The sequence below is a fragment of the Lissotriton vulgaris genome, chromosome 5, assembly GCF_964263255.1.
Source record: "Lissotriton vulgaris chromosome 5, aLisVul1.2, whole genome shotgun sequence".
NCBI lineage: Eukaryota > Metazoa > Chordata > Amphibia > Caudata > Salamandridae > Lissotriton > Lissotriton vulgaris.
This window is the reverse complement of record NC_141693.1, coordinates 1,561,669,075-1,561,695,985: the sequence shown is the minus strand read 5'-3', so window position 1 is coordinate 1,561,695,985 and position 26,911 is coordinate 1,561,669,075. Positions and strand designations below refer to the sequence as shown.

General features: G+C 45.8%; 1 protein-coding gene across 1 annotated transcript in view; it reads left to right on the top strand.

Annotated features, from left to right (window-relative positions):
* LOC147715158 (X-linked retinitis pigmentosa GTPase regulator-interacting protein 1-like) overlaps positions 1-26,401 on the top strand; it is a 306,245-nt gene extending 279,844 nt beyond the window's left edge. Inside the window, exons 21-26 of the mRNA XM_086920416.1 lie at positions 3,567-3,630; positions 4,665-4,777; positions 12,559-12,754; positions 13,326-13,416; positions 14,261-14,391; positions 25,933-26,401. Of these exons, the coding sequence (XP_086776542.1) occupies positions 3,567-3,630; positions 4,665-4,777; positions 12,559-12,754; positions 13,326-13,416; positions 14,261-14,391; positions 25,933-26,045 (708 nt within the window). The 3' untranslated portion in view covers positions 26,046-26,401. The remainder of the gene's footprint in view (positions 1-3,566; positions 3,631-4,664; positions 4,778-12,558; positions 12,755-13,325; positions 13,417-14,260; positions 14,392-25,932) is intronic.
* The last annotated feature ends 510 nt before the right edge of the window (positions 26,402-26,911 follow it).

The window sequence follows — 26,911 nt, the reverse complement described above, 5'->3', positions numbered from 1 at the left end:
ACACTGTTACCCTAGGCCCAGAGGACCATCCGCGGTCAAGACCGCCTGGCCCTTCCGGGCAGAGGGTGCCCGGTGAGCTTCTATTAGTACCCAGTATGGGTCATCATTCAAGTAAGAAACGTTTCCTATATATAACTGCCTGTCAGGCAAGAACTCACATGACCCAGTATACAGTTAAGGCGTCTGCTGCCTGCAGATATTGTCTCATTTAGAGCCACCTTCTACTCTCGCCAACTGGGACGTCTGCGCCTCCATTCCTCCATCCTTGGAGCCATGCATTTTCTTCACTTGCCCCGAGGAAGTCATCCACCTGTTGTGGCTTGGTGAAGAACCTCTGTTTGCCCTGGTGTGTCACTCTCAGGCGAGCAGGATACAATAGTGCATAGTCGATTTGCACTTTCTTCAGCTTATTTTTGACGTCTAAGAATTTTCACCGTTCCTCCTGGACCATAGGCGTGAAGTCTGGGTAGATGGAAAATGAATTCCCGTCAAACGTCAGGGTCTGTTTACTCCGTGCGGTGTGCAGTGCTACATCACGATCTCTATAGTTCAATAACCTGGCTATGATGGGTCTGGGAGTAGTGCCTGGCTGAGGCCTCGGTCCAAGCGATCTGTGAGCTCGCTCTACGATTAACTGATTAGAGAGGGACTCGGGACCAATCGCAGACATCAACATTGTCTCCATGTAGTCTTCCATCCTCCCAGTATTGGTCGACTCCGATATTCCTAAAATGCATATATTATTGCGCCTTCTGCGCGCTTCCAAGTCCTCATTCTTTGCAGCAATGACCCTCAGTAGGTTATCCATGTGCGCCAGCTGTGTGGTATGACTCGCTGTCAAATCCTCTGAGTCAGAGATGCGCCTCTCCGCTTCTTTGATTCTGTCCTCATGGCCATCCATTTTATGCGCAATGGCGTCCATTCTGGACGACATCCTACCCACTTTGTCCACGACCGTGGCAAATCCTTGTCGGACCTCTCGTAGGATATCTTGCACATCTGTGGATTGCCCTGGGGGCGCTTCCGGGGCCTCACTTCTTCCAGTATGTTCCTGGTCATCTTGCGCACCCCGGTTGCCCTTTCTTGTCGCTTCAAAGTTTAACTTCGGCTGCCTGGTGTCTGGCTTGCCCATAGTGTCACCCAGGACATATTCTCTTATCCTCTCTGTCGTCTCTCGGTCGCAACAGCACTACGAGCGAGCTGGCTAAGATTTCGTTGCACGTCAAGCTCTTCCGCTAGGTCTATCGGTCTATGAGGGGTTCCGCTATGCACAGTTAGCAGGGCTCCTCTGATTGGTGCTATCCTGGTCTAGTGTCTCTCCCCGCACTTTTTGGCTCAATTCTCTATGAGCCGCCTCGCCACAAGCACTCCACCCCAAGCGTTATGCACCACCACGGGCCTGCAGCACCCGCCGCTCCGCGATCAGCGCGGTTAGACTGCTCTTGCACTGGCGCACAAGGAGTCCAGCTGCTTGTCTGGAGATGTTCCAGGGATGATCGGGGGCCCCCCTCTCACAGTCTTCTTCCTTAGTTTGGCCTGTCACTCTACTATCCCCTAAGGCAGGAAAGTGTGTCCCAGGCACTCTCCCCTGTTAGATCCTACTAGAAATGGCTTTCGACACTCCCGCGGTGGCTGGGGCCAGTCGCCACACTCCCCACCTCCAACTGCTATGCTGCTGGGTAATAGGGCGTCGCAAAGCCCACACAGGTCTCCCCTGCACCACAGTCTCCAAATTGCTGGTATCTCGCCCCCAGACTGCAGCGGACTGATTGCTGCAGTCTTCCTGCGTTGCACCGCTCTTCCGTTCGGCGTGTGCAGCACGCCCGTCCCGATCTATGCAGCATGATTGGCAGCGGGGAAAGAGGGGCTCTACAGCTTGCCCCAAGGGTGCTATTGTCCCCGCAGCAACTCACGCCGCTCCAGTGCCTTCAACCAAGGCTAGCTCCAGTCCCGCCAATCAGCCGGGGGTGACCAGGATTGTCCTTTCTTTTCCACCACTCTCGCCCCAGTCAGCGGCCCAGTTGCCTCATGTGAAGCCGCGGGTTCAGGTATTTTTGGTGGCCGATCCCGATCTTCGCGAGACTCCGCCTCCTCTCATGGGTCCCGCTTCAATCCCGTACTATAGGCTCTTGGAGCAGTCCACACTCCCGATTTTCACACTGCAGCATCAGACAGGTCAGTTCTTACAAATAACTGTATTAACCACCACCGATGACTCCATATGGCTGGATAATGTATAGGATATTGTCACCGGGTGGCAGGAACCTCACCTCAGTGGCCCCAAAAAAGTGGTACTTTACTACCTTGGTTTATGCCCACAGCACACCTCTTCATTTGACTCTAACCACCATCAATTGGACACTCAGAGACCAGATGTGTCTCTTGGAAGCCCAGCATGGTTCCCATTCTGACAATAATGTAAAGGCTAGTGATGCAGTGCACAGTACATTATCCATATTCAAGGGCAGTAGAGAAAAGACATGACTTATGAAAATACTAATGGCCATGCATCTCTCACTAATACAAAAGATCCACAACCTTCAATATATTCATAGTTGAAAGTCCCATTCCATAGGTCCCAGTGCCATACATTTGTGAAGTGAGTTCACCAATGAACATAAAAATGCAGGCTTGTTGAGAAGGAGCAAGTGAAGTGGAAGTGCAGAAATGGAGAATTAGGGCTGCCACATAGCCAATATTTCACTGACATGGAAAGTATTTGTGTTTTAAGGCTTGTAAAAGATGTGCAAATCAACAAACGCCAGTATGTTTCCCCCTTTACAATAACAGTTGCAAAAAGTTCGAGTAAAATAGATGGACTGGATATCTCTATTTATAGGTGTGAGGTAAAGAAATTCAGCAAAAAAAAATTTGACAAAATAAAATTGGCAAGTCAGACAAAGCAGTATTGAGAAAAGATAACCCATGTTTGTTTTAGCAGCCTTGTTTCATCAGCCATGAGTTTCTTCAAGTTGATGTGCATCAGTGTACTATAGGTGTGTTCACCAGTGCTTTCACCAGTGCTTTGTTCAAATGTTGTCAAGTCAACGAGGGTGTATCCCCAGATACCAGCGTCAGTCGCCACGGCCAGGGAGACTGATGCTGGAACCTGGGGATCACGGTTCGATCCCCAGCGCCGCCGGCAGATTAGCCCAGCACCATGTGACTCTGGGCAATAGCTTGCTTAACCCCTTCTGTGCGGGGCATTTTCACCCGCTGTGCGGGGGGAGGGGGCTGCGCGCAGCGCCGCTGTGCTTGTGACAAGCTTGGCTCGTCATGAGGCACAGTGGAGCTGCACTCATGATGAGCGGAGCTTGTCATGACCACACCCGTTTTGGAACGTTCAGCACAGTGGGAAAATTATCCCCACCTGTGACCGTTCTAACGGTCATGACGAGCTCGGCTCGCCATGAGCACGCAACGGGTTGATCTTCCTGACGGCCCCCAGCGCCTAGAGACCCTTGCGGGTGATTGTTTGCCCTTTACAAATGTGGATTATTAGTATGAAATTATGAGTCGTCTTGTTCTGAATACCTCATTTTCTGTCTTGTTCTCTCTATACTAAGGTGATCGTGGTGCAGTCGCGAAAGGAAGCTAGAAAACAGCACGATCAAGAGGCGACACTGCAAGGTAAGGAGCAAAAGGGAGAACGTTCAGTGGTGGAACTCACAGACCCCTCTACAGTGGAGAAAGGCTGTGGGACGGAGGCAGCGACTGAGTGAGATACTCTGATTGTCTAGGTGCAGTGTAAGCCGTCAGGTGTTACAGCAGAAGAGTTTGTTTTGAAGCCTTGATACCCAGACATGTGAAACCCAACACAAGTAGCTCGCTGAATTAACGGTCAAATGGACCTCATACAGTGCTGTCATGAACCCAATGAATGGTAACATATGTGTTTTTGTTACCATATTTGTTTTTTTTCAGTTTTTCATGGCTGGGGTATACTCTTGGAATCCATGGAAAACTGTGTGTATGTGTTGCTTGATTTGGTAGGGAGGTCACTGATATTTCAGTATTGCACAAGTGCAGGGGGCAAGTAAGGCTATTGTAGATGCTATTCAATTTGAAAGCTAACACAGTAAGATCATTGAGAAGTAGTGGGAAATTGTTGATGGCTTACAGGGCCGTTTCACGAGTCGTTGGCAGCACCGGGCCCACCGGAGCAATCTTTGTTTTTAGAACAAATACGAGAAATGTTGAAAAATGAGGTTTTTCCAGCAAATTTGGGGTAACTTCAAATGTTTTGAGGAATCCCTTCTTTGGCATGGGTTACTTTTGTGAAGAAAATAGTCTGCTGATTATTGAAAACGTATTAGTTTCATTTTTATGAAAAAAATCTGCAAAAATGTGTAACTTCAGTCAAGTCTTCTCTTCATGGCAAAATTAGTAAAACATTCACTTCTTGTTTTAAAACTGTGGTAAACCGAAGAAAGAACTATAACTATTAGAACATTTTTAAGCCGAATTATTGTCTTCAGGGCTTTTGACATTGGGGCGGGGGTGCCATTCTGATGCAGCAGACCCCTGCGGTCCAGGGCACACTGAGCTTTATTGCGGCAACGATGGGGTTGAGGAGTTGTTTTGCATTGGCTCTTCTCTGCCATGGGAGCTCCATTCACGTTGGCTTTCATTGACCAAACACTATTACAAACCCTCTCTTGCAGACCACGCACATGTGAGTGGAGACTCAGAGCTGGCTTCGGATGTGAGTGAGGCCCTGAGCACAGACAGCGATGATGCTGTGGTGGTGGCGCGGCCGAGGAAGAGGCCCAAACCCGTAAGTGGTCAAAAGAATGGACTGGGAACAGGAGGTGGGACAGGGGCTGGGGATGCTGCAGTGTGATGTGAATGTACAGTGATGTGCGTACAGTCATTTATTGTGGGTGTTCTCAGATGTCATATGCATATGGTATATGTGCAGATCTGCCCAGTGCAATATGTAATTTATTTCCTCTGATGAGTGTGAGGAGGGGTCATGATTCTGGACAGGTGAAGCCCCTCTTCTCCCCCAGCAATGGGACTACATTGCATTTACATTCTGCACATCTGCATACATCGTTCATGTCATGATGCTTTGCCATGTACAGTGGCAAGAAATATTATAAAAACATCCTATGTATTTGTATGGAAGTGCACGAACAAATAGAACAAGCATTTGCAATACAATAGGTCTCGCATTTACACAAGTTTAAGCTGTTGGCATTGTAAATGACAATGCGTTTTATTTATGTTTTAAAAACCAAAACATAAATAAAAGGCATTGTCATTTATAATGCCAATAGATCAAACTCACATAAATGCGAGACCTATTGCATTGCAAATGGGGAGAGGATGTAGCCTTTTAGCTAGAGCTGCTGACTTTGGAGCTGGAGAACCAGGTTCGAGTCTTGGCGTCGGCTCAACATTCTGTGATTCTGGGCAAATCTCCTAATTTCCCCGAGCCTACCAAAATATGAATGTGTCCTTTTCCTTGTGTAACGTAACTGATGCTCATGTACTGTGCTCCAGTTCCTTCGGGTCGAGTTTGCGCTATATAAAATCTGAAACAACAACAAGAGCAATAGGTCTTGCAGACATCTGCCTTTTCAAGTCTGACTTAAAAATAAATCAAATGTGCACAACAGCACCATTTAAGTAAAGAGGGTCCCTGTAGTAACACGAAGACATTGATATGCTGGGGGAGGAAAAGAAACGGGAGAACACAGGCGCTGTGGTACGTAGGAGGAAGCAACACACAGTGGGGGGGGGGGGGGCAGGAGAAAGAAAACCCTTGCACCCCCATGGAGTGCTAAAAGCAAAGTTGTTTCCAAGAATTAAAACAGTGGAGAATACAACTCAAACAAACAAATCGGTGGTAAAGTGGCTATGGGATGAGCACAATGGGAGGAAAAAAGCCATTAAACAAGAAGCAGGCAAATGAGATTAAAAAGAAAGCCAAGCAATGTGCTGGCTGGACGGACGCCCGCTGTAAATTCTAGTACAGTACGCATTAAGTAATCTCGACAGCTAAAGTTTGTTGTTGGTGCAATCTATTGACTATTGTGCATGCAATGAGTGTTGTGAATCTTAAAATCCCAGTCTAAGACTAATTCTGTGTGTGGTTAAGAATATTTGACACATTACATATTCTGTTTTCATAGCTGTCTCTCAATTGTGTGGGTCTTTAATGTGTAAAAACAGTAATTGAAGACGGTTTGTCAAGCCCTACAAGAAGTTTTATTTCATAGTACAGAGGTGGCCTAAAACGACTAAACTGTACAACTATAATGCATAATAAAAATAGCATGGGATATGCTCCTGGAAGAAGGTTCTATTTTGGAATTAAACTTTACGTATTTGAGTGCCTTATGCAATTGGTAAGGGAATAATGTGTATGCAGACTGACCGTAAAATTAATCTCTGGTAATAACCAATCGTGTAGATAAACAATACAGCAGATTAAATACCTAGAGGCACGTTGGAACAGCCAAGGCTGTGTCGTATAACGTTGAAAAGCTCATACATGTTTAGGATTCACAAATAGTAAAACACCTCTCAGAGAGACAGTAGATGCGCCACCACTGGGAAAAAGAAAGGGTTCCTTCTCTTCCTGTCCAAGGCGTTTGCGAACAAGAGATAGCAACAACTGAAAGGAAAAAAGGTCTGATCACAGCAACGCAATAGAGGATTCGTAATGCGTCTGTGTAGAATAGATCCTTCACGCTCCACCTTCTAGAACTTGAAGGAGAGTGGGGCTAGGAGTTTTTGAGGGAGTGAATCCACTGGAGACCACTCACGTCTAGGAGTGTGAGGAAGGACAATTTTTAGCCAACTAAAGGTACCCAACTTGAGTCTAAGAGAAGCAACTAGCTTACGTGGGGGATGCAAAACAATCAATTAAGGTTGACATTAGCTGAGGGAGGCGGGGTGGGGGTCACTTGAGAAATATGCGTGGTTCCACTAGTTTTGATCTACTCAGGGCTTTAAGTTGGATGAAAAAAACTGAAGGGGGGGGGGGCGGGTCTCTCAAAGAACCGTGGCCGATGTAATTAGGGACGCGGCTTAGAATCAAGTAAGCAGGAAATTTGTGCTTAGCATAATGTGTAGCGTGACTGGTATTTTGATGCTTCTGTTATCGCATCCAGAATAATAGTTGAACAAGTAACAAGCCAGGGCTATTGGCTCTGAAAATCGATGTTAGTTACATAAGATAAATAAGCAACAACCTTGGCTTCGTGGTAGAGCATATTGAAAATGCATCAGTTATGAAATGATGAGATTGTGAAAGAACTAAAGTGAGTCTCTGAATTTACATCTAAGGAAGTGAAGAGTGGTACTGCTGCAGAGTAAATATGTATTTTTTCAACCGGAGGATAAAAACGGAGAGCTCGATAGGGACCCGTCTCAGACTGACAGGACCAGGCCCACTTAAAGCCCTGGATCCAATGCACCCCCCTACCGCCCCCTGGAACCACCCCCCAAAATAAGCATGCACATCTGACGCTCTCAACGTTTACTATAAGAGACGACACTATGACACGTACTCCCCATCCCTTTGGCTTGGCTCAGCAGTGCCTCCTGGTCATTAGGGTCTCCTGGCCGCTGAGGGTCTCCGCTCCCCTCCTCCTCGGGCTGCTCCTGCTAGGAAATGTCTACCTCGCTATTAGACTCTACTTGACCCGGGCTTTGGGCAGGGTGTTCCATCGCTTCCAGACCAAGCCAGCTGCCCAGACCCCGCAGGATCCCTGCGGTTTGTGAGCACTGTGCCCGCGCCTGTTGCCGTGTCTTGTTGTGGTTGTTATTGTTGATTCCACTTCCTCATTCATATATATATGACACAGCAGCCGGATTCAGGAAGTCACAGTAGGAAGTGAACAGTGCAGTGAACATAGAAGAAGGACATGCGTTGAAGTGAACTGCTCAGCATCCATCTGTCTCTCTAATATGGTGGCAACCATCTTAACAAGCATTTGCAATGCAGTGTGACTCGCATTTATGCAAGACCTATTGCATTGCAAACGGGAGTGCGTACGGGTGGGGGTGAGGGGAGCGAGAAGGCACAGACGTCAGTGGTGCGGGCGGGGGGGTGCGATAAAGCAAGGACATCAGGAGTGCGGGGGTAGCGGGAAAAAGTAGTGCTAATAAATAACATGTATGGTACATTGTAACACTCCAGGTAAAGGGGCCAATTGCCATGGGAGGGTACAAATGACGACATGGATATAATAAGGCGGGACTAACAAGCCTCATAATCAATCAGAAGACAGAATTTACGTAGGACAAAGATAGAAGCCAATGAAAAATATGAGCGGAGAGTGAGGGAAGCTTGTTTCCCCATACTGGACTACTGCATGCCTCGCAGAGTGAGCAGCGCTTGCGCGCTGCCGCTAAAGCTCGACCCAAAAAAATGTGTGTGCTTGTGTTTGTGCGTGAGTGCATGCATGTGCGTACATGTGCTGCATCACTGGGAATAAAGCCCTTCCAATAACTCATATGAATGCAGAGAAGTACTAAGGTGACCCTGTGATCTCTATATCCACAAAGGAGCACTGAACACAAGCTTTTATACTAAACGAAAGTGCTGAGGCTTTCCACACCTACCAGAAAAGAAACCTCCACTTTCATTTCAGTAGCATCAGGTTTCTTTGAAACTAACAGAAAGTGTCCAGCAGACTACGGTTGCAAAGACTTTATAGTAGATCACCGGTTGTGTACCGATAACGCGCAGATATTATTTGATCAGAACACATGAATTTCCATTAACAGACAAAATGTCTAAAATTGATCCGAGACTCAATTTACTATAAATATCTGCAACTGACGTCAGGAAACACATGAATTCATATTATTCAGGCTAAAGGACAACACCTCACCTGCAATCCCCAACATTTTCCTTTTCGCAAATGCATGTGTACTTAGAGAAATGTAGCAAAACGACTGTCATTATGGATTCCGTCATGACATTAGAATTGCAGATCAACAGGATCTTTTAGTTTTTAAAGTAGGGGTGCACAGGTAGAAAAGGGTATTCATGTGTCAAGTGTCTGTTTCTGGAGGTGGTGCAGACTAAGCAACGAGTGAGGTCAACCACTAGGATGAAGAACACATGCTTTCTGGAACATACAAGTTTCTAATGTTTTTCTGATTCTATGGGACATATTATCAACAAGGTGGCGAAGAGTGGCATTAGCCGTCTTGACTTAACGCCTCTCTTCGCAACTTCGGAAACGCTAGGCTGCACCATATTACCAAGGATATGGTGCAGCCTAGCATTTTCCCCTGCAATGGCGATACGTTTTACAACTTATCCCCAGCGCAGGCGACCTTGCACCAGAGTGCAAGGGTGTCTGCGAGCAGGGAAGGTTTGTTTATGTACAGGAAGGAGTTCCTTCATGCAGCACACGTGTAAGTGACAAATTGGCATTTTTTAAATTAGGTTTGTTTATGTACAGGAAGGGACACCTTCCAGTACATAAAGAAACCTTGGCATTTTGCTTTTTCCATGTGTGCTGCATAAGGCAGCACACATAGAAAAAGCAAAATTGAGGATGAAGAATTTCTCCTCGTTCCGCCACCTTAAGACCAGTATTTAACTGGTCTTAAGTTTGGCGCTGCCACCTATTATCGCCAAGCTTGATAATAGGTGGCAGCGTCGAAGTGAATGAGTGTTGCAGTGGAACGCCCACCGCAAACACCAACTGTACGCCCCCTTTCACAATAAGTTTATCGTGAAAGGGGCCCTATCACCAAGGCAGCGTTAAAGCAATTAACATAGGGATAATAGGGTGTTGCAAATATCGCTGCATGATCGGCAGAAAAGTGCCGATAACGCGGCGATAAGGGGCTTGATGATATGCCCCTCTGTCTCTTGTCCATGCCATGTACGGTTGAGTGTGTCTCATGTCTGACCAAACTAAGGGTGCCTTAGCAATTGGTGAGATGCATAACCTTAGCTATTCAAAACGCTCTCTGCACACCTAGCGAGAGTCACATGTTTCGAGGATAGAACCCTACCAGTTGAAAACGCTTCTCTAGGGAACGCTCCTCTCTTCACCAGAAGAAAACTCTTAGGGGCATATTATCAAGCCCCTTATGGCGCGTTATCAGCACTTTTCTGCCGATCAATGCGCGATGTTTGCATCGCCCTATTATCAAGGCAGCGTTAAGGCAATTAACGTGGCTTAAAGCCAAGTTAATTGGCCTAACGCTGCCTGGTAATAGGGCCCCTTTCACTATAAACTTATTGCAATAGGGGGCGTGCGGTGGGTGTTGCGGTGGGCGTTCCACCGCAACACCCATTCACTTCAACGCTGCCACCTATTATCAAGCTTGGCGATAATAGGTGGCAGCGCCGACCTTAATACCAGCTAAATCCAGGTCTAAAGGTGGCGAAATGAGGAGAAATGCTTCATTTCTCCTCGTTTTTGCTTTTTCCATGTGTGCTGCCTTATGCAGCACACATGGAAAAGGAAAATGCCAAGGTTACTTTATGTACAGGAAGGTGTCACTTCCTGTACATAAACAAACCTCATTTTAAAAATGCAAATTTGTAACTTACATGTGTGCTGCATGAAGCAACACACATGTAAGTTACAAAATGGCATGTAAGGTTTGTTTATGTGCAGGAAGGAACTCCTTCCTGTACATGAACAAACCTTTCCTGCTCGCAGACACTCTTGCACTCTGGTGCAAGGGTGCCTGCGCTGGCGATAAGTTGTAAAACTTATCGACATCGCAGGGGAAAACGCTAGGTTGCACTATATCCTTGGTAGTATGATGCAGCTTAGCGTTTCCAAAGTGGCGAAAAAAGGCATTAAGTCAAGACGGCTAACGCCTCTCTTCACCACTTTGTTGAATTGTATGCCCCAGAGAGCCTTATTTAGAGTTTGGCAAAGCGAGAGTAGTGCCGTAAAACGGCAGAGCTCCCTCCTGACACACTGCCAATTTCATCAGTGTACCCTCTGACCTGACAGCTGCTCCACCTGGGGGCTGCCAGGTGACAGTGACAGTTATTCCGCCAGAGTTGTTCTGCCACCCTTGGGAGTTAGATGTTAAGCACCTACCTGCACTACTGCGACCACATGTACAAGAGTGCATATTTGGTAAGAAGTTAGATTCACATCGAAGCTCCCCACCAATGCTACTTCACTTGGATTCCCTGCTGATACCAACCTCTCCTTCAAGGCACACGTTGCAAAGAAGACAAAGACGGCATGGTGCCAGCTGACTGGGTAGGGGAATCCTCTGCGTCACTGGTGTACATGCTTCTGAAACACCACCTCCCATTCCATCAAAGAACTGAAGAAATCCAGCCTAACCTTGGCTCTGAAGGATCTGCATCCTTTTTCATTTAAGAGTAAAAAAACAAAGTACCTCTGACACCATAAATCAAATCACTTTTTTCCCATACAGATTTTTTTTTATTTTCCCTGGGTTATCGTCATATATATTTTTTTCTTTTGTACACTTGTTTCACAAAACATGAAATCCTGTCACGGAGCAAGCTAGAACAATACCTTCTGCCCTTCTTTTGTATACATCTTTTTCATTTAAGGCATGCATCATCTTCAAAGACTGCTTTATCTCAGATAAAGCAGCAAGAGTTGTTACACCAGGATACACTGCCTAAAAAACTAACCGCTCCAGCATGCACTGTAGCATAAAGATGTACGACATCGCCATAAACCAATGAATGCAAAACGGGGAAAAGATATCAAGCCCCCTTCCTCTACACAGTAAACCCCTGAAACAACTTCCCCCACACATTTTTTAAAAAGAGCTCCAGACCCATCGCTTCAAACAGCACCCCATGGACCCTTGATAATGGGCCCTGGCTCCCTCGGCTTCCAGACTTTGAGTAACAATTCTCCACACTCACCATCCTTCAGTGTTGTACATCACCATGAATAAGTCCCTAAATCCTCAACAACCACTGTGCATTTTCTCTATAAACAGTACTCCCAGATTCACAGCTAGGTTTGCTCTATATAAACACTACTACACGCACATATAGAAATAGCAGAACATAAGGTTGCCTAAATATGTGGAGAAGTGTACAGAGGAGCTCTTTTTTACATGTGAATGAGAACACTAAATAGGATCACCAAGGAAAATATGTAAATAGTATGGGATAGTATATGGTTGTGTGGGATTGTACTCTTGAATATTGAGTACAAGAATATCGTGGAACTCTAATTTTGTGAACCAAATATATTGGGAACAAATATTGAAAGGTAAGTGCACAGATTGAAGTATAGATTAACTCTGCATCTATGTATCTGAAAGATATTTACATTCTCAAGATACATTATTGTTGAGTTAGGTATAAAAAAATCTAAGCACACTTAACTTTCAGTGCTTTGATTCCCGATATTTTCTCCAAGATGTTAGTGTCCCATAGTACCCTGGACTCAATATTCAGGAGCCACACCCTTCTGGATTTGTTTGTGCTGCACTATGACAATAGTAATACCATGATCTGATGTAGCCTCATGTGTGTGTCTGTGAGTCTTTGTGGAGGTGATCAAACTTACTAGTGCATCTAGTAATTATGTGTTTGTTTCTCTATGCTTCTCCAAGCAGCCGTCGGACCGGATTCGCATTGAAATTGGCTCGCTGAGCCTTGACCCACTCTCGGATGTTGCTGCAGATAGTCGGGTGCAGAGAGTCTACGTGGAGTATCGCTTCCTAGACCTTCCACTTGAGGAAACAGAGACACCCGTGTCCCTTCGCAAGCCCACTGCAGGAGAGGAAATCCACTTTAACTTTAGCAAGGGTGAGGCACCATTATCAGCGTACTCTTGTGATATAAAGTTCCCTTAACATCTAACAAGGGCCGATGAAAGACATGGAAAGGGATTATATTGTTATGTTTCTTAAACATTTTCTAGGCAAAACCCTGTTGTGCACTGTAGTACTAGAGTTTCTCGAGTAGCCGACATTTGATCGAATCAAACGCCTAACTTGTAACAAGAGATTTACAGTTGTGAATCTATGAAAGAGTCAGTGCCCTGCTTCAAGTGATATACTTGACCCATAGTAAGGGATGTAGTTTGGCCTATTCCTTGCGACACAGTTCCATAGAGACAGGATCACCCAGAGTAGAGGGAGCTCCTAATGCTCCTCCCAGACCCATGTGTGTGCTTAACTCAAGGCTGAATGTTTCTGCATCTCACATTTTACTTTTCTACTCAAAAATGCTGTAGAAAACATTGCCATGATTTTCCAAAGATGTCAAGAGACAGCACAGCCACCCTCCATACAGTGCATGTCTTGCTTGTGGTCCGGTGAGCAGTGTAGACAGTCTTACTGTTCCTTCTAAAGAACCTCTGGCACTTTTATTACAGTGATCTATGTCGACCGGCGTGATAACGAGGGCCGCAGAGATTTCCTCTATGGCATGCTGGAGGGCCTTGATGGTGATGGCGAAGAAGGAAGGTATGTACTCATTCTCAATCATTTTCATGATTAAAGCATCTAGAAACAAGGCCAAATGAGTTGAATGGTTGTGTGATGATCACGCATGTCTGTTGTAGGTGTGGTGATGATCACGCATGTCTCTTGTAGGTGTGGTGATGATCACGCATGTCTGTTGTAGGTGTGGTGATGATCACGCATGTCTGTTGTAGGTGTGCTTTCACTTGCATTTTTCTTTGGTAGCACTTTCCATTCAGTGAGGAAAGCATCATGTATGTACTTGTCATGGATATTCCTATCTCTAGTGACACCTCATAAAAAAAAAGGAATAGGCCACGTTATAGTGCATGCGTTTATAACGCATGATATTACAACAGTCATTACAACAACCAAGTTGTTACAATGCATACAACGACTTGCTGTCGTGGGTGCGCTGGAAGTTGGAATAGTATAATTTACTATTCCAACTCCAGCCTGTGCAACAGTAGGGAAGGTGTTGGATTTAAAATCCAGCACCTTCTGCCCCCTACAGCAAGTCATTGTAATGGCTTGCGTTGAATTGGCATGCGATGTAACAACACAGTCATTGTAATGACCGCCTTGTAAAGGCATGCGTTGTTTCGCATCCGGGGTAGATGATGTTTCCCCATAGAAAGTGAAGTGGCCTCGGGTGTTAAGTGCTTGCGGATTTCCTCATCATTGCTGGCATGCTGCACGCTGCAGTCAGTGTGGTGTGGTGCATTTCTCATGTTTTCCTTCTCTCTGGTCTTAACCTCTGGCTAGTGATGCGAGCCCTGGAAGTGTAGGGGTTGATTTCTGTTGACATCTCAAGTACACTTTGTCATGAATCCCTTCACTCCCACAGGTTAAGATTCACTGTGGTTAGTGAGCCAATGAATGAGCTGCAGGACGAGTGTGAAGAAGTTGGTTACGCTTACCTGGACTTAAGGCAAATACTCCTCACCGGAAGTGACGTTATGGAGCAGCTCCTTGACAGTAAGTTATACAATGTGGTTCTCCAGATACGTTAAGCTGCATGTCATATATTTGGCTTTGGTAGTAGTCAATAAAAATCATGCAGCAGCCTGTTTACCAACTTTTTAAGCAAATAATCTGCGTATTTAAATGAATAGCTCGGTACTAGAGAAACAGACAAGAACATCAGCTAGAGGCGGACAGGATAGCTGCTTCTACCTTTGTGTTTCCCTGTTGGTACCCCTGGAATTCCATTTCTACAAAAGGAGCGCTTTAAGAGTCCTGTTTAGTTTCTGTTCCCACTACTTAGCCATCACCTAGCATCAAATAAGGAGCTGTCTTGTGTCTGTTGAAGTGGTCCATGGAGATATTACTGCAGGTCGCAGTGTCTGTGATTTCACTCCTGATACCCCTGTATGTTGGTGAATTGACAGCTATGGAAACAAATCAAGGCCCAGATACATTGCTGCAGATAAAGGCCCAGATACAGTTTCGCAGTGGTGCAAAGCTGCAAGGTGGAGCAAAGCCATACAAATGAAAATGTTGATCAACGGTCGCGTGAAAAATCTATATTGTGAAACAACTCATTATCTATGCAAAAGGGTCTTAACGGGGCGGGAACGGCTCAAACACAGCTTTGTGTGAAATCCTAAAGTCAAATGAAATCAGGTACAATGTATCAGTAAGTGGAATATTGTGTGATAGTGCTACATGCAGGATATGTAACTACTGCACACTTACAAATGTTGCACCTACTTCGGGTACAAATCTCATGTAAGGCAGTGTTGAGCACCCTTTGCACTGGACTGCAATGTTTGGTTAGCATCACGTTAAAGCAGCCTTTTTAGCAGGAGTGTGGCCTTACCTAGAGCATCACTCTTGCTAAAAATGGCACTGCACAGTTCACATTCGCGTAACGCAGCACAGCTGATTGTCACAGATCACACAGCGTGTGCCAACCATGAAGAGTGCTTAAGGAAGACTTCAAAACAGCTCACCTAAACGTCTCATGTTGGTTCTGCAGAACAAGTAGTGTGGAAAGGAGTCATCTCAACGCAGTCTTCATTAGGTTTACACCATGTGAAACGAGAGCACAAATAGAGAGTAGAGGGGGTATGCAAGAGGGACCTCATTATATTAAAATAAATATGAAGAACACTGGGGCATATTATCAAGGGGGTTTATCTCCGCTTTTTTGGCTTTAAAAGCCAAGAAAGCGGAGATAAAATTATCTCCCTATTACCTAGCAGCCGCTAACACCAGTTAGCGACAGCTAGTAGGAGATAGCGACCATCTTGGGCCCCACTTTGCATATCAGTGATATTTATCACTAATGAGATGCAAAGTGGGCGTGCCAAGATGTTAGAGACTGAAAACAGTCGCTAACATCGCTATCTCCTATTACCAACTTTTGGAGATATTCGCGCTAAGCGGGAATATCTCCAAAAGCTAACACCTGCCCTGAGCAGTTCTTAGCCATGTTATCCAATGAGAGGTGGATAACATGGCTAAGAGCATTAGCTCGGTAATGCATGAATATCGCTGACTTTTCAGCGATATTCATGCTTTGCGGCGATTTTTACCGCATTTGCGTTAAACCTTGGTAATACCGAGGTTAATTTGCGGTAAAAATCGCCGCAGCGCTGCAGTACATTTTTGTCTCTAACCAAGCAATAGCGATAATTATCGCTATTGCTTGGTAATATGCCCCACTATCCCCACAAACTGAAAACAACAGTGTTATGTAAGAGGCTACCTGTCTGGTGAAAAGTATGGTTTCGGATATTACCTAAAAACGACGCTGTATGAATGCTTCAGATGGGCTCCGAAAAGTATTATAATGAATTGGCTGAAAACGTAATACCAATTACAAAACCGCACAAGAACTCACACTAATCAATAAAAAAATGACTATTTTTAATTTAGAAAAATTAGGAGGTGTCACGGACATAAATTGTATCCAAGTTTTACATTGTAGCAGAAGAGTCGTGCGGCGGCAGTAGAAAAGGGTATCAAAATGGATCTAGGGAAGACAGTACAAAAAACCCTATTGTGCAACTTTGATATTAGGGGCCAGATGTAGGTAAATTAGATTTACCGATTTTTAATTACCGAATTTTACCGATTCGGTAATTAAAAATCGGTAAATCTAAAGTGTGGATATGTAGGTATATCCAGATGTTGAAATACCGAATCTTTAACAATCGGTATTTTCCGATTCTGTAAATACAGAATCGGTAATGCCCATTCATTCCTATGGGCTTCAAAGCCCATAGGAATGAATGGGCATTACCGATTCGGTATTTACCGAATCGGTAAATACCGATTCACATGAGGGTGCAGGGGGTGTCACTTTGACACCCTCTGGCACCCCCAAAACAGGCACGGGTGCCATGTGGCAGGCATACCTGCCCTAAGGGCAGGTCTGCCTGTCACATGGCATAGGTGTGCATGCACACATGTGCATGCACACCTGAATCGGTATTTTACCATCAAATTGGATTTGATGGTAAAATACCGATTCGTTAAGGCTCCTGGGACTCTGAAGAGTCCCACCTACATCGGAGAATTACCGAATCGGTAAAAATACCGATTCGGTATTTTACAGAATCGGTAAATTTACCGAATCGGTAAATTTACTGATTCTGTAAAATTGTGCCCCTACATACCATTTCAGGTATACCGGTCGGTAACGGCCGACAATACCGATTTTCGGCCGTTACCGACCGACCTACATCGGGCCCTAGCTGTATAATATGGTTTTGTACAGTGAAACAGGCAGCTTTTGGAATGATCTGCTAACTTTCGCTTCACTTTGAGTGTCTTCCAAGTCACTTATTCTAGTGAAACAATTTGTGAAATTTGGATCTGTTTCCAAATTGGACTGCTCTCGATCTTTAATGTGGTTGTATGATAGAAGCACGCATGGTTAAACAACACATGTCTCTACCACGCAGCCCAAACCACAAATTCTTTTTAACCACACATTCCTTTACCACGCATGCCTTTACCACGAAATTTCTTGGTATAGGCATGAATGCTGAAAGGGTATGTGTGGCGGAGGTCGTCACTGCCCGACCCCCCCCACCCTGTGCTGTTCCTAAAACCCTGCCCCCTTACTAACACTACCCCATCCCCCCCTCCCCCGTTCTGACTCTACCATCCCACTCCCCTTGCACTAAGGCTTAAAACGCTGTCCCTTTCCGTACACTACCCCTGTGCTGTCCTTTAAACTACTCCAACCCCTTCCACTGCCCTGAAACCTGCCCCAATCCCCCTCGCCAGCCTCACTCACCTCACCATGGCGTCTTCTTGCTTCTGTCTTCGCCGTCTTTCATCCAGCCAACAGCTAGACCGCTCACTGCTTTAGCTACGCGTATGCGTGGTTTAGGCATATGCATGGTTAAGGCAAGCTTTGTTGCTCTTGTGTAGTCGGTACACGCGTGGTTAAGACCTTGGTGTTCCGACTGTTCCCCCTTTAAAGTGGTTGGCAAGAGTAAATATTTAACCAAGTCCTGGAAAAACCTGCTTTTAATTGATTCTTTTTTACACTCGCATTGAGTAAATCTCTGACCATCTAGGTTTCTATTCTCGTGTGCAGACTCTGGCATCTTGATGTGAGAGTTTCTGAATTCTGCTCGTCAGGGCACTCCAGGAGTAACGCTAATCAGTGTTACAATGAAACAAAAGGTGCTTGCTTGTCTTCTGCTTGCTCGTGGGTGGTTGCAAGCACTGTCTCCTGAGTGGCTTCAGACATCCCGATGTATATGAAGATCCTTTCTCCTCTTCCTCTCTTGCAGGGTTTTTAAATGGGGACTGTCTGTGTTAGCAGCCATTTTATGTTGGGAGGCATACTGAATCTGATTTCCCCCTGTCTCAGTTGGAGAACAATTACCTGGTGGTAGAGATTGGGTTGGGTCAAGGTACGATGCATTCTTGGTTTCTGTGTACTGAAGAGTGATTCCCAAATGATGGTGGAACTTGAGAAAGTCTCGGGGTAATGACCAGGCACTCCGTTCTAAAGGGTTTAGTTTCATGAACACACTGGTGACTGAATTGTATTGAAGGCAGAAGAAGGCCACTCCAGAACAATTTACTCAATCTCTAGGAAGAAACCACCAAGGCCACAAGTTATTTGCTAAGACCCTTGCCCCTCCACTTTACTCCTCCATTTCCTGTACTCCTTTGAGGTAAGGTCAATAACTACCAATCTTTCCTAGTATCAGAGTAACAGTTTTCTAACATTTCAAACCTTCAGCAGCGGTGTGTGAGATGCATGGCATTTTCTCTTTAGTCTCTCCCCTTTTTGCCCTCATCTAATCCTTGCACAATCTAGTTTTGTAAACAATCTAATGGAGGAAAAATGGGAATACACTCACTTTTGTTCTGCCTGTTCTGCAGAGCCCATGGCGTGACCACTCATTGAGCAGGGGGAAAGGGTGGCATTGTTTGAGGTAGGTTCAATGCTCAGTAGCAAGGGTCACTTCAGACAGTAGTTTCTCCCTCTTAACAGTGCAATGACACACTGGCACGCCAGTAAATGACAGCCAAAATACAGAGCAAGCCATGGTCTTCTACGACTCTCAGGAGTGGGTCGTACTCCCAGTTTCTGCTTCATTCTCACAGCATGGTGGCATGTCAGGGTACATCTCGCAGAGCGGCCACTCAGATGGATCATCTCTGTCCACCGCAACCCTAACATCATTTAAGAAGAGCTGTGCACAAAAAACGAGGAAAGTCAGCACCACCTTTGGCTGCACAACAGATAAAATACAGGTGCCTCTCATGGTAGATGCATTATCCAGGTCAACTAAATCTCAAAGGAATGATATATATATAAATTACAATATAATGTTTTAAACTAATAAAACCACTGAAATTCACCAGTGTTTGTTATCTCAAGTAACTATAACTCATGCCCTAAGGTAACTATAACTTGTGACCCCACCATGCAGTTTTCTCATTAGTAGTTTCATTACAAATGTTGCAGTGATATTATCAATGATGTCATAGAAGATATCATGAGTAATGTAGTATGTGGGGTGATTAGCAGTGCATGGATAGGGAGTGTTTGTAGTTACGTAAGGCCAGGCCCTGTGTCTAATCCATTAGCGCAGCCCCTCCCCAAGCCAAGTTGGTCCCCGGGGAACACGTCCCCATAGCTAAAAGATATTTGTAATGGGGAAGGGGATGCATGGCCCTAAATGCTGGGGTCTATGAGAAGAGGGGGGCCAATAGTGGCCACAGGGACCCCATTCACGGGGTCATTACTTAAATATACAGGAGGGGACGTGCAACCACCCTCCCAGAGCCTTAATAAGCCCCAGGGACCACATCCCTTAGGGCTGAAGACCATAAAAAGAGGAGGGTCTGGCAAGCCTCCTCCCTGAGCCTTAGTAGGCACCAGGGACTCCCATCTCTCTAGGCCCAATGCCACTGAAAAAGGGAAGAGGACCATGTTGCCCTCCTCCTCAAGCTTTAATAGGCTCCGGGGACCCCATTCCCCAGGGCATATATTTCTTTTAGATGGGTGTCCAAGTTCCAACGCAGGGCATTCATCAAACAGCAAGCTGAGGGCTGCGAGGGTAGACCCAGGGCCTCACTGCTCCAGCTGGCTTCCACATACTGTGGGAGGTGGCATCGCTCCTGCCCGGCGGGAGCTGCCTTTTTCTCTTTCGACACGCTATGCGGGAGCAATGTGTGTTTCCCTTCCCACAGAAGCATTGGCAGGGAAAAAGAAGTCTGCTCCCATCAGGTGGGAGCATTTTTAAATCTCTTACCAGTGAGAGCAGACATGCCTTCCCTCCCCATTCTCCTACAGGCAGGGGCAGTGATGCCTTCTCCAAACCCAGCTGAAGATTTAAAAATGCTTCCGCCAGGTGGGCGCAAACATGTTTCCCTGCCTGCGCTCATTCTGGGAGGAAAACTACTGAGTCCCTGCACTGAACTCCCCGAGACATAGTCTCTGTGCCTGCCCAGGGGATATGGCCCCAGGACATTAAGAGGCTCAGCGAGGGGAGCGCGGCCACCTCCCTTTTAACTTCAACTTGGCCCCGGGGATGTGGTCTCCGGGGCATTTTAAGGCATGGGGAGATGAGCCGCATGGCTCCACTTCCCTTTTATTTGTGATTCAGGTCGGAGTAAGGTCCTCAGGGCCGCACATTTCACTTCCCCATTTAATATGGAATTCGGCCCTAGGGAGGGGGTCCCCAGAACCTAATAAGGCTTGGGGAGGGGGAGGGGGAAGGGGCAGAGCGCCTCATCCCCTAATTTTCTACCTTAGACCCAGGAATGGGGCCCTCATGGCCTCACAGAGGCTCAGAGAGCAGGGGGGCACGGACCCCGCCCCATAATAAATATTTTTTTGTGCTGCCTTCCCCCGCCTCTTGGGCCCTAGCCCACCTCCCAGGTTTTTTTAAGGGTACCGCGAATTTGCGGCAACATTTTAAAAATACATTGTTCTTTGACCCAAGTGGGGTCGGATCCCACCACCAGGACTAGTGGGCCAGGGTGTCCCTACCCTGCCCCCTTATTTCTTTTTTCAACCATTTTATAGGACTCAGGACTCAGTCCAGAATCCTAAGATGGCTGCAGTCACATCCTGGTTGATGTGGTGACAGCCAATCAGATCTCTCCATGAGATCTGTCGTCTTTGTGGTTCCTCTGGGGCATGATATATACTACTGAGTGGATTTACACCAAATCACAAAAAGCACTCTTTCGGGACCAAAATCTAGCATGCTGCCAAATTTGGTGTAAATCTGTTTGGCAGTTACCAAGTACCCATTAACTCAAACTTCAAGACATACAACAAGCTAACTTGGGTAGGTGCTTTGGACATCCCACTTGCACCTCTTATCCTAACACAGAACTATTGCACTGCATGCACATCCTTGACGCTGGTGTGAAATTCGTGGCCGGTGCCCCAGCCCCTGAAGGCAGAATTTCCTGTGCATTATTCTGTGTTTGATCCCCACATGGAAGGAGTTCCTAGCAGGGATATGGTGTCAGGCAAAACCTACTTTATAGTCTCTTCTCTTACAAGAAACATAATGGTGGGATATTTGTTTAACTGTTCTCATTCATCTCTTTTTGCAAACCCTAACCAAACACCAGCCCTGTTTCTGTCAACAAGGATCAAAATGAATTTCCACCCTGAACCCATTTGCACAAGTCCACATGTGGTTTTGACGGCAAAGGTCTGAGAGAGCTTTCCAAACTCTAAATAAATATGTAATACTGCTTGATCGGCTGTACCCAAACAGATTGGGTCGAGAAGCCTGATGAGCTCATTTTCCCTTCTTTCTTGGACCTATTGTGAGGGCTCCCTTTGATGTATCAGTTTTTGCCACTCTCAACCACAGTGGGATGTAGGTGTTAAGGAATGTAAAGGAATTCCTCTTGTTAAACACTGCTGCTGAGCTTCAGTCGAACTAAATGTAATAATTCAAGAATGAATAAATAAATGACTGAAGCATTATAGGCAAACAAATTACAGGGGCGCCTTCTCCATGTGGTTGCAGGAACGTCGCCCACTACTTTCTCCCCATGCGAGAAGCAGAAACATTAAATGGTATTATAAATACAATTTTATGTTTTTGCTTCTTGCACTGCGAGAAAGCAGATGGGTTTGGTTGGGGGTGGGCGAGTGGGTGTTCCTGCTCCAGGGCAGGGGAGGAGTGGCTTGCCCACTGTTGTGGGCGCTGACTGTTTGGTCGGTCCCAGTGCGACCAAACCAGTCATATGCACTCTCCCATTCCTCCATGTAGGCTGCATGCAGCCTGAGGAAATGGCCTCCCCATAGACGCCTTTGTGGACAGCGTCCCAGCCAATCACAACGCTGCCATTGCAGCGTTGTCATTGGCTTAGGGGAGGGGAAGGAGGCTGCCTGCTCAGACTCGGAGCAGAGACGACACAACACGGGACCGGAACGGGCTGGCGAAGGTAAGTTTTTCCTATTTATTTAAAATTAACCCCCCCCCCCGCATGACTCCCTCCCTGCACGGCCTCCCGTCCCCCCACCCGCGAGTTATGCCTACCGCGATTGACAAAGCCTAATCACTGTAGTGGTCTTTTCATCTTAAATTATTTTTACACAGCAAATTTAGTTCTAATAGCACGTTTCTGTCAAAAGTGTGCAAAACTAAAAGATTTTGATTCAAATTCACATTTTAACTTTTTTACAGCAGACTTGTTGGAGGAAAAATGTTGTTTAAAGGACATATTTTTCTTAGGTCCAGGTGGGAAAAGATTTCTTTCACGCATGCACCCATAGCTGGACAATAGTGCAAAGCTTTGAACACATTTACAGTTGATTTGGCCAAATGTCAGGTGGATCTGGTGGCTTATTGGACTAATGCATCAACTAAAGAGGCCTGTGTTTGTCCTTATGGTCACAGGTACATATCCCAGCAGATCCACTCAGCCTTTCGTCATTCTGAGATCAATAAAATGAGTGCCATTCATATTGAGCACCGAGATACCCTTCTGGGTGAACGTGTGCATTACAAATACACACAGCTACTCTAGAGGTCAAAGTAGGGGGCATATTTACAAGAGAATGGCAGAGCGTGGCTGGCGTTAAGCTAATATTGCTAAAGCTGCACTCCGCCATTCTGAAAACACGGGGATGCATCGTATTTACAAGAATGCAGTGCACCCCTGCATTCCTGCTAGCACTGGTGCTAAATGTAGATACCTAGCTCCGACGCAGGCACCCTTGCACCATAGTGAAAGGGTGCCTGCGTTTCAGGAAATGATTGTTCATGTGAAGGAAAGTGTCCCTTCCTGCACATAAACAATCAGTAATGGCGATTTGTAACTTCTATGTGGGATGCTTTATGCAGCTCACATAGAAGTTGCAACTTGTAATTTTTTTATGATTGTTTATGTGCAGGAAGAGACACCTTCCTGCACATGAACAATCACTAGTAGTGATTTGCTGTTTCCAAGTATCCTGCAGAATGCAGCACACATAGAAACAACAAAAATTAGGAGAAATTAATAATTTCTCCTAATTTTGCCAAATTTAATCCAAGCTTTTGCCTGGTCTTATTTTTGGCGTTGCCTCCAATTTACACCACTCCTGTAAATAGGGGGCAGCGTCAAAAAGCATTGGGTGTTGTGGCGACTTTCTTGCTAAATGCTGCATGAAGGAGGGCCTTATTCACAAATTGGTGTTAATCCACGTTAAGTCGCTTAACGTCGCCTTGTAAAAGGCGTAGGGCTTATCACCACCAGAACTTCACAAAAAGTTACTTTCTGGAGGCAATAAGCACTTGTAAATATGCCTCTAAATGTCCAGATCAGACAAAAAGTAGGGAAAATGAGAGACGGATGGATTTGCCACGATGTTCAAGAAATACATGCACTTTAAGAAGTGGATGAAATGAAAGAAGAACCGCTGGATCTCAGTCAGAGATACATATAGTGCCGGCAAGAGTCTCTGAAGCCTGTGTATGTTGCCCTAGGAGGTCTGTATTCAGAGAGGGGAACATCTTAGAGACTGGCTCACCGAACACGCAAGGAAGTTCCGAGTACCAGTAGCAAGTAAACACTGAGCAGGGAGATTTTGAAAATACAATTAGGGAATGTATTTTACCCTTATTGAAGCTAAGGCAATTTCAGCCGGGAGACAGCTAAAATAAAGCCATTTTTTGGTTAAAAAATCATGTATCTCCATCTGAATAGTGTCCACTATCTTGTGTTGACTTCCGAGGGGTGTAGCTTCAGGGGGGGTGTTTGGGGTGTTACACCCTGTAATAAATGTATTATGTAGTAAATAGTCGAATACAGGTACTTTGAGTCGGGTATGGTGAGGCATTTCACTAGGTATATTTTCATACTCATGCAGACAATGTCATACACACATACTCCCGTCTGTTTTAAAAGTCTTAAAAAATGGTTATTTTACGATACATTGAGGGGCAGATTTACTACTTCTGGCGCATCTCTGAAGAGTTGCGACGCATCTGCCCACCCGTGCGCCATCACTGATGCGCCGCATTTACAATGCGGCGCACCGTGGCGCACGGATGGGCAGATGCGTGTCGCATCCCCCAGGAGAAAGGCGGCGCATTGCTGGAGTTGCGTCGCAAGCGTGATGCAGCTCCAGCAAGGCTCGTGGTGCCCCTATCCCTAAAATGCTGCATCAATCCTTATGCCTGCTTCAAGCAGGCGCAGGGTTTTGACACAGCATGACCTTAAAAGTGACTGAGTGAAATCTTGTAGATTTCACTCAGCCACTTATAGGAGGCCTTCCTGCGCCGGAACCCCCCCATGCGCAGGAACGCCCACATGTGGCGCAGGGCTTTACAACATGACGCATCTCCCAGATGCGTCACATTGTAAATAGCCCGCAGCATGCCGCTGGCTTTGTGCCGCAGCGGCATCACAAAAGTGACGCAACTGCAGCGCAAATCTGGTGTAAGGGGCTTGTAAATTTGCCCCTGAGTTTTAAGTACCCCTCGCAATCTGCACTACTCTTTCTTCCTAATGCTCCGTAAGTCCCCCTCCTGCCGTGCTTCTCATGTATTGTATTTTTACCAGCATGATGGTTGGAAATTCGGAAGCTCAACATCCCCCAATCTTACTGACCAAGTTACGCCCCTGGGACCTGACATTTAGTCACAGTCATTTCAGTGATTTGATTTCTAATGGTATATAGGAGGACAACATAAAGCATACATGTATGTCCTGCTTTCTCCTTCCTGTGTTGGCGTTCTCAGTAGGAGGGTTTGCCCACAAATACACAAAACATACTAGAGGGAAAATAGCAAATACCATGACGTCCAACAATGCATTGCCTTTACAATGAGGGCGGAACAACAAATACGTCTGTACCATGCCTTTCATTTACAAGTCGTTACAATTATATGTGTTAGGTAAAGCGGCATTGGACATTGATCCAATGCTTTCCCTACTGTTGCGGGGACTGGAGATAGTAAATTATACTATTCCAAAGTCCATCGCCCCACTAAGGCAAGTCGTTATAACGACTTGAGTTGTAAATGGAATGAGTGGTTCAGACGCAATCGCTGTTCGGCCTGCGTTGTTAAGTAACGCATGGGAAAGGAAAGCGTAGTTTTGTCATACAACCGTACCAGATAGTTAAAAGATAGGGATACTAGATAACTGACATAAAGGTATTCCAGAAGCAGGCATGCCAGCTCTAAATAATTTTTTACCATGTGAAGGGGGGGGCTTGGAAGGGGCAGAACTTAAAGATAGGGGCAGGGCTTATGGGCAGTGACAGCATGAGTAGGCATAGAGGATCATGGAAGGGGCGGGGTTTGCAGAGGGTCTGGACGCTCCATCCCTTTGCCACAAACACAAAAGGTTACTGAAGCCACATACTATTTGGTGATGACTGATCAGGGTGCATCTTTATATACATTATAAAGTATATCGCCTGTCATTTGCAACTCTGCCTAACTGCGGGGTACTCTGTTTCTGGGTAAAGTGCGGTACACCATGGTTTGGAACAAAATATAAATAAATATAAAGTGTACATCTAATTAAATGTAATGTTAAATAGTAACCCTGTGTTTCTTTGCTTGTCAGTTATTAACGTCCCGGATGAGGATACTGTGATTGGCACTCTGACAGTGTCAGTAGAAGCTGTGGAAGCCATGCGTGCGGTTTACTGGGAGAGAAGAGACCCGCCGGCCTCATGAGGTCCAGAAAAGGCCAGCATCTGAGAGGGCATTCGTCCTGCATCAATGTTCGGCCGCAGAACTTTCTGATTGATGCCATTTGCTCCCGCTGTGGATCTATGGGAATGAAAGAACATTTATTTTACTGAAAACGGCATACTATGGACGTGAAGCGATGCTCTTACTACCAAAAAGCTGCTTGCACTTTTTTTGCTCCCCTAAGTAGTGAAAGCCTACTGATGAGGCGTGATTTTTTACTTTGTGAAGGAATATTCCTCTAGTCATATCTTAGATTTTGCAGGGCAGATTTACAAGCCCCTTGCGTCATTTTTGCACTGCGATTCCGTCACGTATTGTGATGCAACGGCGGCGTAAAAAAGCGCCACATTGACAACGTGATGCATCTAGCGAGATGCGTCATGTTGTAAAGCCCTGCATCACATTATACCTGCGTTAGGTATAATGTATGCCGAGTGAGCGTTCCCACGCAGGAAAGCCTCGTAAAAGTGACGCAGTGAAATCTACAAGATTTCACTGCGCCACTTCTAGGACGCCACTGCGTCAAAACCTTGCACTTGCTTGAAGCATGCGTAAAGAATGATGCAGCACAATGAGAATAGGCCTCAACATGCATTGCTGGAGTTGCGTCATGCTGGTGACACGACTCCAGCAATGCGTGACTATTGCACCAACAGATGCGTCAGAATTTCTTATGCATCTGTCAATCCTTGCGCCATGGTGCACCATATTGTAAATACAAAACAACTGTTGATGGACAGAATGCAGAACAATGTCATACATTCATCCTAGGACCGGTTTCTGGCTATCAGCCGTCTTCAGCCAGGACTGTGGTGGTGTGGAGTGCAAAAAAACGATGGATTTTGGCC